This window comes from Lates calcarifer, linkage group LG11 (assembly GCF_001640805.2).
Source record: "Lates calcarifer isolate ASB-BC8 linkage group LG11, TLL_Latcal_v3, whole genome shotgun sequence".
In the NCBI taxonomy this organism is placed as follows: Eukaryota; Metazoa; Chordata; class Actinopteri; family Centropomidae; genus Lates; species Lates calcarifer.
The window spans coordinates 20,825,666-20,841,732 of NC_066843.1; the positions used below are offsets into that span (position 1 = coordinate 20,825,666).

The following is a 16,067-nucleotide window of genomic DNA, read 5'->3' on the forward strand; positions in this document are numbered from 1 at the left end:
ATCTTAATCTCTTAACAAATGAGCAGACAATTGTTTTCTATTCAACACTTTCAAATGTTTGTTTCTCTCTCCGTTCCTCTTTCATTGGCTTTTTGTCCTTTGTGACATTTCCTTACCTATTACACTATCTCTCAAAGCTAAAAATACCCATAATCCATCTCTCCCTCTCTCTATTTTGCATTTGCAAAGGAGCCAACAGATCAAGAGAGAATGCCCATATTCAACGTTTAAACTCTCTCTGTCTCTCTAATCCCATTAATGAATTGGTAGATTAGGGTCAACCTACGGCTGAGCAGGATCCGGACAAAATTCAAATCAAAGCTGAATAATGGTAACAAAACTGTAGAGAGAGACAGTCAGAGAACAAGGCAGAGGAAAAAGAGAGCAGAGAGATGGGAAGCTGGACGGCAGGGGTGAGAGGGGGAGCAGAGAGGAAATGTGCTGATAGGGTAAAAAGAACGTACAAATGAATACTGCAAGTGTGATAGAGCAAGTGGAGAGAGACTGCGAGAGAGAGATCAATAATTAGATGAAGAAAGAGCTCGGGGATGGGTGTGAAAAAGTGCTGCAGCGGTGAAAAAGTTGTAAATCAGGACAAGAAAAAACCTAAACAGATGAGTGTAGATACATAACAAACTGTAGATACTTTAAAACAGGACACGAGGCTCACTGAATGGTTTGATGAGTATGAAAATAAACTGAAAAATGAAGCTCTCCACTGCCATCATCACCACACTGAATGTGGGAATATGTTTCAGAGGAAAGCTCCACATGTAGACAATCTACGACAAGGAGCACTGAAGCTGTCTTGTGGTGGAAATGTAACTGAATGTTGGTTTTAACAACTGGTCAGGTTGTTATTAATGCTGGCATGGATATTTATGGTGCAAAGGGGATGAATGCTTTTAGTAAACCCCCCAACCTTTCCTCCTGTGCCACCATCATCCCCATGCCTTTTCATGCACGTATGGGAGTAATGATCACAGCATCCTGACCCCAGTTAAAAGAAATGAAACATGTCTGTCAGTAGTCTGGCACAGCAACTAATGCTCTTGTCACAGCAAAACACAGATGGTGGAATATTCATAATACTCCCACACCAGGACTGACACACACAGCTTGATGGTACTGACCAAATGGGAGAACACTTCCATAGAGATATCCCTCAATTACTGCTGAGAAACTAGAGGCCTTAGTCTTGGAATATCAGATTTTTGGTTAGAAATGTTTCACATCAGTCCAGTAATATATAAGCATAAACTTGATGGTTATGTTTTCATAAAATTTAGTAACAATATACTGTATAATATAGGACTTGGTATTTATAATATTATATAATAATATTATATAATAAATTATTATATAATAATTCACTGACAAAAAGTCTCTAAGAATCTTCATCAGTTCAACCTAAATGACCTACTGGTGCATGTGGGTCTCTATCTTAAAAATTAGAAAACAGAGGAGGCAGAGAGCGTATCTGACCAGAAGACAGGACTCACCAAGTCTAACTTGTCTGATTTGAGCCGTATGTAGGGGTCCAGTGTTATCTTGGGTTTTGCTCCTGTCGGCGATCTCTGGCTGGTTGAACCTAGAGGACGACAAAAAGAAACAAGAGAAGAAGAGAAGAGAGGAGAGTGGAGAAAAGAGGAAGAAGACAAAGGGGAGAGAAAAAAAAAAACATGGTTAACATGGTTTACAAAGGGGAGAGGCACTGACAGGTTAGGAGGTGTATGAAAAACATTCCCATGTAGAGATATATATATATATATATATATATATATATATATATAGAGAGGAGAGAGAGAAAATACAGTATCTGTATGAGATATTACAGCAGGAGTTACTGGCTTTTCAACAGAATGAGGAGAGTGTATGTGAGGCCACAGTGCACCTAGTAAACAACAGAAGGAGGAATATCATTGGATAATCTGTAATATCAGAGTGGATGGACAGATATTCTCTGTGGATTTGGTGGAGGTGGGTTGTTGTGGTGATAGGGGAGGTGTGTGGTGAGTGTGGGATGGGGGGGGGGATGAGAAGCAGATGATTAAAAAGAGAGGAGTGGGGGAAAGGTGGATGATTATATAGATGATAGTGAGGGAAAACAGTGAAAGAGGGGAGGGCAGAAAGCCAATGCCTAATATTAATTTGATGAGTTTGTCTGTCCCAGATTTGTGTGTCTGCTTGCTATGGCGACGCCACGACCTCTGAGCGTGTGTGCCTGCACACGCACACACACCCCCTCTTGCCGGGGGTTTGAGCTGATTGTAGTCACTACCCTCCGCCTCCTCCTCGTCCTGCCCAAAGGATTTACACTAACCCCCCACCCCTGGCTGGTGGTGATGACTGACAGACCTGCTGTCGTGACAGCAGTCATGCTTTAAACCCTGGTTACAACCAGATACCACATCATACACTTTGTTGTTACTCTATAAACACTATATAAAGTGGGTGTAGGGAGACAGAATAAATGTGCTGTGATCTGCTCAAAGGCATCAAAACAGCTGGTAAATCAACCTTGATGTGAGAATGTTTTGTAAGCTGCTGTTTTTAAGGTCATGAACAAAGTTTGAGACTCAGCTGAGAGAGAAGAGAAATGTTGTTGTTAGGACCCCAGGTGATCATAGTCGCGTGCATCAGGGTTTTGCACATATTGTCGCGAGTAAATTGATCTCCCTAACAGGATTGAACACCTTTGCTGACCTGTCCCTGTGCTGCGCGTTAGGCCGGGGGTAGACATAGCAGGGGAAAAGGTCACGCTGTCAGTTAAGTCAACTGACTCAAGGAGATGAGCATGCATGTGTGTGTTTGACCGAACGTCATCAGTGGGGTGAGGAGACGTATGTTGAGGAATAAGTACCAAGACCTTTTCTGAGAAGTGTCTCTCTGCTGTCCTAAGTACAGCAGTATATACAGCTGTCCCCCGTCTCCCTCTCTCTCTCCTCTCTCCCCCATTTCGCTCTCCTTAACCCAAATGGTCGAGGCAGACAGGTGCTCACCCTGAGTCCAGTTCTGTCAGAGGTTTCGTCCTATTAAAAGGGAGTTTTTCCTCTCCACCCTCACTAAGTGCTGCTAATGATGGGAACTGTTGGGTTTCTCTCTTTAGTATTTGAAATCTTACTCTGTTAAGTTCCTTGAGATAATGTATGTTATGATTTGGCACTATATAAATAAAAATTAATTGAAAATCAAACCTTAAATTGAGGAAAAGTGACAGTGACTCCATAAGACTGCACCATTGTTTCCATGACCTGCAAGATAATTCTGGAAACATTATTCATTCAGCCATTATGTGTGTCTGCTCACCTCACCACAAACTGCTGACATCTGTCATGGCTCCCAACTATCTTAACCAACAGGAGCTTGGAGGGGAGCTAAGTGGTCACAGTACCTAGGATATAACCTTAGCTGGGGTAATCCAGGCCAATAGGATTGGGACAGGCTGTCCAGTGGCCTTGAGCTGAGGCCTGTGGGCGACCCTTAACATTAGAGCTGCTGGTCTGTTTCAAATTGTTTTGTTAAGCACTTTTTCTTTTAGTGAAAAAAGACCGTTTGATACTGTTCCTCAGCAAAAATACGTTGTTTTCATGTCCACTGGTTGGACCCAAGTAGGTATTTATTTGAGGTATTTATACCTAGGACATTTTAATCAGATACTTTTTGCTGTATTGATTGATTGGCTGGTTGATTTTACTGCAACACCGATCCAGATAACAGAACTGAAAACTCCCACTGTGTCTTCTCCTTTTTTCATGAGTTTCTGACAAAAACAATTACTCCTTATTCAACTCAGCATATTATCTTGAGACAGTCTAATACGTTGACCACGTCCCTGTGTACTTGGAGGTCCCCTACTGTGCTGAGGTTTCATTTAAATCCCATCCTCTCCTCTCCACCTAATCCCCAATCTCTGTAAGGGAGCAAATGTTCCCCGTTTTTCATTCTCGGATCAGCTGGGTTTATCTAATATGTGTCCAATTTGAGGGACTTCTGGGACAAACCACTGAAAATCTCAACTCTGATTTGGCAGGTGTTTAATAGTCCTTTAAAGGTTATTTTCTGGCATATGCTGCTTTGTTAAACTATATTATACAACTAAACAGGATGACAGAGACGGTGGAGGGAATGTGATGAGTGTTATAACCTGTGATGTTGTGTTTGCCAAAGAGCAGTGATCTTCACAGGACAAACAACCACTGACACATACAGAAAATACTCATATATGCATACGTCATTATGTATTTTCTAAGCACATCAGGCTGGTATATTCTGTATTCTTCTTATTGTCCATCAAGTTGGATGAAAATATCAAAACCAACTGTGTGTAAGTCTGTCTCTCAGCATAAGTCTTCAAAAACAAATATAGAGGTTCATCAAAAGGTTCAGCAGTTTTCTGAAACAGGTGGTCACTGTAGATTAATGTTATTAGTTCTTAGTAATGTTAGTAATGTTATTAGTTAGCTCTAGTAAGTATTTCAGGCAGCAGAAGGGTGGATGAGTCAAAATCAACTACAGTGTCTGTGTTCATCAGAGTTGCAGTGATGCATACGCAGGTATATGGTGTATATCCACCTCTGGGCAGTATAGACCGACAGTGGCAAGGAAAGATTTCCTTTTAAGAGGCAGAAACCTCGAGCGGAACTGGACTCAGGGTGGGCGGCCATCTGCCTTCGACCGGATATATATATATCAGTGCACATCTTGCAGGCTACAGGCAATCATGTTAACCTTTTCTGTACACTCATGTGTGGCCTTAACTGCAAACAGGGGACTTGTTTGCTGACTTTAGAGCAGTGCTTCCCTCAGGCAACATAAGCACCCTGTTAAACCTGCACTGGGTAGCCTGGGGAGAGGCGCTGCCCAAACTCACAGAACAAATGACTCTTACTGATATTCCATAAGTCATGAGCTCCACAGCTCAAAAAAACAAGAAATACATGAGGAACAAGTAAAAACCACCTGGTTACATGGTGACAGGTGGGAGCTGGATGGACAAGCACCTTTAGAGGGAGACGATGAGATGAACAGAAGGAAACATACCAGCAGTATATAAGTATCAAAAGCAAAAGTAGGCTGCTCATAATTCACACAAGTTACCCCTGTGACTGTTATACTATTATGTGTTATGGAAATATTATTACTGATACATTAATGTGTGTGTGTGTGTGTGTGTGTGTGATACTTCACTGTTATAGATCTAACTGTTATATATACTGTTGGGCAGAGTAATCTATAACAGTGCATCATATTTCATCCATGTGTAAAGCGTTAAGTGTTAATAAAGGAAAGCTGACAAATAAATAGAGTGGAGTAAAAGCTATAAGAATTCTCTTGAAATTCTAGTGAAGCAGATGTAAAGATTTAGCCAAGTGGGAAATGTACAATGTACAAGTACCTTTAATTTATATTCATAGTACTTAAGTAAATGTACAGTTACATTCCACATTACATTACATTACCTTCAAGCTAAACAGGTGTGTGGTTGCAGTGTGTAGTCAGGGTTGAAGCTCTGGTTTTGATGGTAATGAAGGGACATGTTACTGAGTGGCAACAGTGTGTTTTAATAGGTTTAGGGAACTCTATGCTCATTGCTCATTGTTGGTTTGGGATTCAATTTCAGTAAGAAAAACTGATTTATCTTTTAAAGCTACATTAAACTATATTAATGATTAGTCCGTGGTGATTCTTAGAATCTCACAGTGAATCAACAGCTCACTCTGCACCCACACACAGCTCTGAGCAGCAGAGCAGAGGATTTTCTGATAAATAACAGAAAAATGCAGGAGAAACAAAGGGAAGAGTGTGTAGTGAGGTGTTCTACCTGAAACATGAATGTCTGGTGGGCAGATGTCAGGAGAGGGTGAGGACACAGGGGCTGGCTCCTCTGTACAAATCTGCACAGAAAACACATACATATAACTGAAGAAGAAAGAGATTAAACACTGTAATATGATTTTAATTGATATTTGATTTTGAGAGAAAGAAACAGACTCAACTGTAAAATCAATTAATATACTGGTCAATGTAAGCTCTTATGAACTGATCTGTTCATTTAAATGAACATCCAATGACGCTAGTAAACTTTTTCAATCACTTTTGCAAATTGATAATTCTCTTTGCTTGTCCTGTCTCTAAATGATTCATTATTAATAACATTTTCAAATGGAACTGAAGTCTATCATTAGTCTTTTTTTTTTAATGTATGCATTTGCATGCAAAATGAATTTATAAAAGTTCATCAGCTTATTATCATCTGAGACTTCATGTTAATAAAAGTTCCAGGATTTCCAGAAGTGTAATGTATTGTGGAGCTGACCTCAGGTGATCTGATGTGGACTTTTAAACGTCCCGAGTTGTAGCTGTTTCCTGCAGCTCGCTGGACTCCATTGTGCAGGGACGTGCTGCTTGGAAAAAGTCCTTTACCTGGGATGAAGGCTATCTCCACCGTACTGTCTTGGCTAGAGACACAGAACATAAGCATAAACAGTGACGTACAAATAATTAGAGGAATGAAGTAAGACAACGGTACAGTTTACTCTGTAGCTGACTAATCCTCCCTGTTCTGTTTCTACAGATTCACAGAGTAATATCTAATAAATACGAGCACCACCCACCTGAATTTGACTTTGTTCAGCATGCTTTTGGCCTCCTCATGGGTCACACCTATCAAGGACTCTTTGTTAATGGCAATGAGCTGATCTCCAGGCCTCAGACGTCCGTCCTGCACAACAGGGACAGAGAGGCTTTAGTAATGCTGAGCTGAAGAACCACACAGGTGCCCTGTGGTGACCTTCTGTGTCCTCCTCTAAAATCAAACAACATAATCAATAGGATTTTTAAACCTTCTTGATTCATATCCAGTGGGCCGGGCCTGGATCAACATATGTGCCACTGCAGAGACTGTTAGCACTTATCCAGATTTAGTCACATTCACTCTTTTCCATGTCAAGAATTTAAATGTAACAGGGAGCCATTGTCACATGTCCTACATCTGTTTCCAAAGATCCACGATCCTGGTGTTTTTTGTATTGTGTGATATTAGCTCTGTCTGTACTTGTGACTTAGATAAAGATCAGATCACACTTTATGATCAATAAATACAGAAAAACTAGCTCATTCCAAAGAGTTCACTGACTTTTTCTTGCAACGTAGCCTCAACAACACTGCTCACATCCACCTCTTTCACTTATCGACCACACAGCACAATAAAATGACAGTTTGTGCAGTACAGTTTACAGGTTTTAGCCTGTATCGATTGACAGCTAGAAGTCAGAACAATCAGAGAACAGTGGGGAGGGTTGAGGTGTTTCAGTGACTCACCAGCTCTCTGCAGTCTTTGTGAACAGCTGTTTAAAACTGGAGCCATACCTGTTTTTTTTTTTTTTTTTAAATCTTTTTAGACTTATTTAAACTGAGTTTAAACTGAAGTATGAAGTATATGGATCTGGACTGTGTTGAAAATTGTTGTGGAACAGCTGTAAACAACTACTTTGGATAGAAATAAGCTAAAGCATGCTGGAAAAGGTCGCTTAATGTCACAAGACAATGTGATACGTCAGTTAGCATATTCATGATGTCACTGTCATATTTGCACTCTGTCTAGTGGTTTCAGTCCTTTATCAGTTTGTTCCCCTCCTACTCTCTGCTCATGTACACAGTGTTTAAATACAGCCACATTTCCAATAAAACAGTTCTTTTTCTGTTTCTGTTGTCAATGGAACAAGTGATTTTTTGATTTTATAACCATGACATCATCAGACAAAATCAGCACACACACACACTGTGCTGTGTTTTCAGCTGTATTTACTTATAAAATCTTCAGCTGCCTCTTCACCAAAAGATGAGAAGGGGTCACACAGTGACCCTCACTGTGGATATTTATGATCTCGATGGGTAAATGTAGCCACTGAAGATCTCCCTGCTAATTTATGTACAGATCTCTCATTCACGTTTTATATGGGGTTTTGCAGCTCTGATAGATGCATTGCTGCATAATCCCCCTGCTGACTCATCCCATACAGCAAATCACTGTGCATGAAATGCTAGCTTGCTCCCTATATGCCTCTAGGGATTAAGAGTTGGGATTTGGGGGAAATGGACAAACTGCTTCTATAAGCAGAAGGCCGAGAGACAGAGAGGGTCAGTGTCAGTCGCTGTTGTTACAGAGCCAGGCATTAGTGTACAGTGTTGAGTGAGTTAAAGAGACTTAATGACAGTAAGGCCATGCAGCTTTGCTTTACATGCCCTGTCTCTAGCATGGTTGCATGTATTCTTACTGCTCTGTACCATTCACCATCTGTTATTGGGGATTTTGAGTCCACAGGTCAGTGAACAACAAATGGGCCCATGCACTGCAGCTTCATCCCTGGGAATATCTTCCAGTGGCCTCCTGATGCTGCTGCTGTGTGCATTTCATTTGGTTAGGCTTCTTTGTTGTTGTTTATTGATTTAAAGCAATGCAACAATTTACCTTTATTCAATTACTAGTTAAATTACCACATTCATTTGACTTAAGTGAAAGTATGGGAGTACTGGCAGCAAAAGTACTTAAAGCTCTATTTTCTCTCCTTTTTCTAGGCCACTTGGTGGCAGTGCAACAAACTGAAAACACAACAATGACATATTATCGCCTCAATAAGTTGTGTTTGTTCACTCTCCTTTTAGCTCTGTTTCTAGTCTCCAGCAACTCAGTCATAAAATTTATTAAAGAGCTTGAATTTTTCAAAAGCTTGTTGGAAATATGACTATATCTGTTAAAGAGATGTATGTTCATGTGACTGAGAGATTTTCCAATCTAATGCACTTTTATTCAAACTCAGAGAAAATCTCCTCATAGTCCGCTAGCAGCCCCCTCTGCGTGTGTGCTGAAAAAACCCTCAGCGTTTCTAAACAGCCCTGGCTCTAGAACTGGGATAGAAATGAAGTGGATTGGTGCGATCATTCCAGTCAATCATGGTGTTTGTGCTCATGCACAGGAGGTGGGAGAGTATAAAGGGGACAGTGGGAACAGGAAAGATGGACATTTCAGTGCATGCTAACACTACGGAGCAGAGATAAACAGCCTGAGAGGAAACAGACAGAAGAATATGAATTTAAGAAGAGAAGCTGTGATAGAGACTGTAGCTCAGTATTGTTTTGTCCTGTTTGCTCTTGGTGTAATGTTTGTTAGACTAGGAGGAGAGTTGTGAGTGTCACGCCACTCTGCTAGCTCGGAGAAACTGTCTTGTCCACTCTACATGTGAGCTTCACTGCAGACAATGTAACACACAACCTAGGTGCTCCATTGTTACAGTACATCAGCAGTCTTCCTCCAGTTTGCCTGACTTTAATTTGTTATTGTGAAGACAGAAGGAGTCTAAACATGTACCACAGCTCCAGCACATTAATGACCACAATCCTACTTTTATTTGTAGCAAAATGTCACAACACTCATAAAATCCCTTTGTACAACTTGTACCAAAAGGTACAGGCCACTGGCCATAGGCCTTTCCACAGGCATCATGGGATATGCTCTTAGCTCTGAGGCACTATAGCCTAACATAGTCTCTGTGCTTCACTGGCACTCTTGAATGCAAATGATGTAAAACCGTGCAGGACATATGCAACAACACACATCTACTACACAAACACAAGTGCAGATCCCTCTATTCTCTGTCTCTCCCCTTCATTCTCCTTCTTCCCTTCCTTGTCATATTGGCCACATTTGACAGTGAGTGGGCGGACAGAGAGGCGAGGAGGATGGGATTTGGGAGAGAGAAGCAGGGGAGGCAGGGGGACGAGAAGAAAGGCAGTGATATGTGTAAACAGGAGGGCTGTATAAAACTGCTTGAGTGTCTTGCCTGTAGGATCATTGTCTCTCTACTTTATCATCATTTTTATTCCTCCTCAGTATGTGAGAGGATAACTGACTTCTTGACTTCTGAGAGAGTTACTGCCTCTTTGAAAGTGAGGATACCCAAGATTCCACAGATAATTCTGCCATCTCTTTTGGCCTTCACATGTGCTGCTATATTACTATAGCATCTGTTTTGCCAGTGCCATTTTGAACTGTTTACTGCCACCCGTCTCAAATCCACTGTAGAGACAGAAAATGTTCATCTAAATTAAGGCATACTTGAACAGGTGATTCTGTTTTAATACAACTGGAGTATTATTTTTAATTGACTGACATCGTGACTTCGTATGCATTCTGCCACTGCTGCAAATTCACATGGTTCATTGATATTCTCGACCAAAAGTTCACCACCACAACTTCAATACAGCTGAAATGACCCCACACATCCACAAACAAACACACACACGTCACCTTTTAGTAGGTCAACATAGGCCATTTGCAAGTGCGAATGAAGCAGCAACCAATTCAGTTGGGAGAAGCACCACATGGTGACAAGGCAGATCTACTTCTCCTGACAGAAGTCTCTTACTCAGCTAACTTCTTTGGCAAATGCAGTAGAAATGTTAGTTACTACACAGACAGTATGATAGTGTACTGAATTACTGATGTATGTAGGGAATGCTAATGAGCCTGTGCATCTCCATGAGAATTTATCTGACATGAAATGCTCCTAACTTGAGAATCAGTGAAGCAAAGATGTTTGTTTACTTACATAAATGTGCACAAACAATGTACAATTGAATGAGTCACCACCATGGCTGCAGAGGCATATGTTTAAAAATGTCCTGTTTAATTTCTCAAAAACAGTTTGAGTTGGATTTTGCCTGCAGAAACACTGCATGCCTTACTTTTATTGGAATGACTGGAGTGTGATTTTTGAACATGGCGTCCAGTCTTAGTAGCCAGGCAACAGTTTATCCAGATTATCCAAACCACTGCTTTTCAAAGTCGGAAGTCAACTCCAAGTTGCAATAAACTAGAATGATCCGTTCCAGGACAGTAAACAGCCTGATGGTTGATGCAAAGCACAGTCAGCATTATATAGTGTTATGTCACTTTGACAAACTGGAGCATAATATCCTGATGCTGCCTTCATGTTTACCAACTAGCATTCATTTGCTACTCTCTCTCCCCCACCAGACACAGCAATCCTAAAGGCCTCCACTGAGGTTATGAGTTTGCAGTATCCAGCACTTGTTGCCTTGTTTGTGTCAAGCATGAATGGCTGAATGTTCCCTCTAACGCGCTGACCACTGCGCGGGGCTCATCCATCATGTTTACCAGCCGCTTCCCGTCGGGACAAATGGAACACAGTGTCAGGCTCTGAGAGCAATCAGCTGCTCTAAGGATATAAAACCTGAATGTGTAATGATACAGTGGTTAAAGTATAAGTCTGGTGATGTTCTATATTATTCTTTCTGTAAACAAATCCCTCACAATGAACACAATCAACAATAAACTGATCCTGTGCCATAGAGCTCCATTGTTGTCCACCAACTGTAGTTTATTTTGACTCAGTCCTGGTGTGTGTGTGTGTGTGTGTGTGTGTGTGTGATAGTGGAGCAGCAGCAGGGTGATGCCCTAAGCAGAGTCCTAGCTTGATGGCTGACCTTCACACTTGGTGTGGTGTCTCTGTTCTGGGACTCTGGGACTTGTCTGTTAGAGCAGTACTGACACCAAAGCAACACAAATATTCAAGCAATGTTTAATATTCTTTAATCTACCATGAATTCCTAAATATTCATCAGGATTTCATGAACCGACAGGACTGTATTTGTCACTTCATGGTAATTTCCTTCAGACAGTCAAGGTGACGCTGCAGAAATTCTGCACATACTCTGTGTTTTAGGAGAAACATCAAGGAATTTTTTGGCAGTTTTTAAGGTGATATTATTTCTTCAGTATTATTAACATAGCATTAATATATTATAGAGGATGGTATTGCCAAATTGTAGATCAGTTAAAAAGACATAGAAGTCATTAAAAACCAGGAACTGTTGCTGTATTGTTGTAGATCCACAATCAAAAAAGGTTGGTACATATCATTAACTGCATCTTTACCTGATAGAGAGGAGCTCAAATAGCTCTAATCCACTATGTCTGTGCCCCATGGTCTAATATCATTAACCTAATAAGGAGTGTTTGCAACCTACAGCACTCACTTTACTTAATTCCCCATTAACACCATTTCAGCAGTAGTAACAGAGACCTGTGACGCTGAGACTAAGATTAGCTGAGGTATCCACCTCTTACTTTCTATTACTTGAATATTTTGTATACAACCACAACCATAAAGCTGTGGTAAAGACGTGGCTCACTCACTTCTCTTTGGAGAAAATATTCAATCAATACTTAAATAAATATTCAGTATTCCAGTCCATCATGTTTGTAGCAGGATGGTTTCATTTTCACTCTCTTCATGCACCATCTCAGATGTTGGTGCTGGATGATGCTCAGGCTGATGAGACCACGGCATCTAATTTCCATTATTATATCAAAGTATGTCATTTCCATTGCTACAAGACTGATGAAATATACAATCGACTTTTGTTAATAAATAAAAGTAAGAGTCCCATGAATGAATGGAGCAAAAGATACACTAAAGTAAATGTAGTTGTACTAATTTTATCATTACAACTATCATTACATTAGCCTTGTTAATGTTAGCATTACCTTGGTTTAAAGTAACTTTCAGTTAACATTACTTCATAGTATTACTTTCAGCTTAAGTTGCTGTCATTTAATGTAACTTAAATCAACTTGTATAACAGTTATACATTTTCATTAATAAACTAAATCTGAAAATGAACTATCAGTTTGGGATGCATGTTTTATGTCAGGGGCCTCTCTATTCATGGCACTGCACAGATAAAGGTATGTGCTATGTTTGAACCCAGTGAGTGTGGGTCTGGATGGTCATATGTACGTGTGGTGGAGGTGTCTGTTATCATATGTCCATGTGAGACAGATGGTTATAGAAACAGCAGCAGCAAGACTGCATGACTCAGCAGTATTTACACTAATCTGAGCCAAAGCTGCAAATGTATTCTTTCATTCCCTCTTCATCTCTGTCTTCCTCCTACCCCCCTTGTTTTTGCTTCATTTCCCTACAGGTAGTCCCTTCACCGCTGCACTGCATCCATCTCATTTATGTTTAATCCAGGTATCCTCATGGTCCTCCAGTCAGAGCTGAGGGGCTACAGTGAGCACACTGAGCTGTATTAAGTTTTTACAAGTGACAGATGATTGGTGCTGTTGTCACCATCGTAAGCTGTAGACAACAGACTGACTTTCAATTATTTTTAAGAAATCATGTTTTATTCCTAAAATACAGCTACAATCTCCAAATAGACTTGGAGAATTAATAAAAACAAAGGGAAGTGAAGTCAGACCAGATCAGTCAGTCAGATGTTTCTCTAGCCCCAAGAGACCAAAAGTCAGTTATTATATGTTGAAAAATGCACTCTTGATTTTGTTAAAGTTCCTAAAAGCAGCACTAACATCCCCAGATTTCATCCCAGATCACCGCTGATGTTTTCAGACTTGCTGCTCTTACTTATTTTTTTTTTATTTACTCCTTCATACCCTCATCTTTGTCTCTCACTCAATATCTACAGTTTTGGGGGTTTCATTTGACTCTGTGTATTTGAAGCTGCTGCTCTCAATTCTTACCCGGTGACAGTCTCCTCCAGACAGGACCTCCTGAATGAAGACCGCAGGGCCATCAGGCCTGTTGGAGCCTCCTCCGATGGTGATGCCTAAACTGCTGGATCGTGCCACTGAGAGAAGTTGAATCACTCCTTCACCTGGGTGACTGAGAACATAAAGACACATAAATGCATCAAACTCAGGGTGGTCAGTGGAAAACATGGTCATCTGGAGTCACCAGAGTCACCATAATACTACAGCAGGATAGGTGAGGAGAGAACCTCAGCATGGCTCAGGAAAATACCACATGACCAGTGTGGAGCCGGTGCTTTGTTACTCCACATCTGAACAACAAATACAGCCCAGGATGTGACTGAACTGAGAGTATTGTCTTGGAGAGAGAGTGGCTAGTGAATTTAAAGACAAAACGTATAATCAAAAGATATGCTAAACTAAAAATATTCATCAAACATTTTATACCAGTGTGATGGTTCATGTCAACCCTGTATTAAGTCCTACCTGAGGGAGCGCAGCATGGGCCCACTGTTGTTGTATGTGTTCTGAGAGCCTGCTGGGCTCAGCAACAAAGGACTCTGAGAGCGGGACGAGGAACCAGATGATGTACTATCCAGGTAGCGACCTCCTTCGGAAAGAAAAAAGAAACACAAAACAAAGTTTAAAGGTGGAATATAACTTTCAAACTTGAAGAAGTATCTCCATGCAGCCCAGCTTCAGCTGTTACATGGATTACAACAAAAAAGTAAAAGGGGAGGCACCAGAAGGAGATAATCCAGTGGTAGAAGTGATGGTTGTAAATTACTGTATTATATCATTGTGTAAGACCTTTAATAAGAAAACTGTAAACAGCCTTACTAGCTGTAAAATGTAAGGCAGATGTTGGCAAAACCAGTGGTGACACATCACGCAGAATCGACACATGCCACTGGACCAAGAGTGTCATACCATCAGCAGCTTTTCACTCTCTTAACGTGTGCTTTATTGCCAATATAGCAAAAGAATGCTAACCTGACAATCCCCGATAATGCACTTATCTAAATAAATGGGAGTAAGCAAACATGACGGTCTGTTGATGTGTGTTCTGTAAGAGGAGTAGTGCAGGAAATAAACTTTCCACTCATTTCAGACATGCTAAAATAGAAGCTCTGATCAGTTCTCTGCTACAGATGGCTCCAGTAGCACTGTCTCTCCACTGAGAAACATGTATCGTCCTGTCAAACCTTTATTAAGCCTGAGCGACTCTAAGCACCAAATAATACCCAATATGCTGACCAAACCAACTGCCAAGCAGCCCAAATATCCCCCCGAGTTTTTTTCTTTTCTTTTTTTTTTTTTTTTTTGTCCATTGCCTTGGGTAGACATCTGCTTCTTTCCTGTCCTCAGAATCAAAGGTAAGTCACATAGTGGGGAGGTTATTCATGCTGCAGCTACAGGGATGCTATGGATTCTTTCATAACACGAGTTGAAAATGCTTCAAACAGAAATCTGCCATTACATGCTTGTACCCGGATTTCTGCAGCTCTATAATTTTTGTTATCATCAAGTCATCAGTTTTAGTGTTTTACCATACTAAAAACATGTCATATTTTAGCTTTATATCAGACGGGTGGCCTTAAATCCATGTCTCCTCATTCCAGAGTTGGACCGTGATGTATCATCACCATCCGTTGCACAGAGCACACACGACTGCTCACGTGCTGAAACCCTGTTTTAACAAATCTGTACCAGCTGGCTGCCTCCTTCCCAGCCGAAACAGATGTTGGCAATTGTGTAATGGACAAGTGCACTGTCATAAGCCATTTTTAAAGGCCCACTTACTCCATCTACCCTGTAGGCTTAGTACTCTATCAAATATAGAAAGGTCATTTGGCAACATCGGGAAGTTGCTTGATTCCTTAATACTTCATACATGTTTATTTATGTCTGTAATGTAATTTTAAAGTGTTGGTCTATTCTGTACACATGACATCACTTTCACATCTGTCCATCTGGCAGGTCAGCCCACATTAAATGACAGTTAGTGCTTGTGAAAATTAAAAAAAAAAAATGAATGTGGAATGCTCCATACAAAGGACTAAGCAGTGACTTGCCTACCTTGCTGGATGGGAGAGTTGCGTGTTGATCCTGTGCTTCCATTGGATCCATATTTCTCCAGCAGCTCAGCAAATTCTCTCCTTTTCAAAAAATAAAAAGAAAATGTTAAGAATATTGCTGGCTGGTTCTGCTGGATTGATGAAATGACTTCCTCACTACACCTGACAAAACAAGTGAGAGGTTTAACCATCATTGTCTTTCACTTTACTCTGTGAAGATGAATATCACTGAAGATTGTATTAACTTGACCACTGTCTTTTTCACTGTCTTTTTCAACTGACCAGGTTTTTAAAAACAAACATGAACACCTTCTTATTAAAGGAAATGGAGAGAGGAGAGAGTAATGTTGTTGTTGTCATTCTTATGGAAATCTTTCCATTAACTGTGCTGTTAATTTAATACCAATATC

General features: G+C 40.6%; 1 protein-coding gene across 1 annotated transcript in view; it reads right to left on the minus strand.

Moving 5' to 3' along the window:
- Positions 1–16,067, minus strand: part of si:dkeyp-72e1.9 (syntaxin-binding protein 4) — a 66,390-nt gene that overhangs the window by 10,001 nt on the left and 40,322 nt on the right. The window contains exons 6-12 of the mRNA XM_051074076.1: positions 15,659–15,738; positions 14,066–14,189; positions 13,571–13,712; positions 6,618–6,724; positions 6,320–6,461; positions 5,825–5,897; positions 1,503–1,591 (exon numbers count right to left, since the gene is read on the minus strand). Coding sequence (XP_050930033.1) covers positions 1,503–1,591; positions 5,825–5,897; positions 6,320–6,461; positions 6,618–6,724; positions 13,571–13,712; positions 14,066–14,189; positions 15,659–15,738 — 757 coding nt within the window. The remainder of the gene's footprint in view (positions 1–1,502; positions 1,592–5,824; positions 5,898–6,319; positions 6,462–6,617; positions 6,725–13,570; positions 13,713–14,065; positions 14,190–15,658; positions 15,739–16,067) is intronic.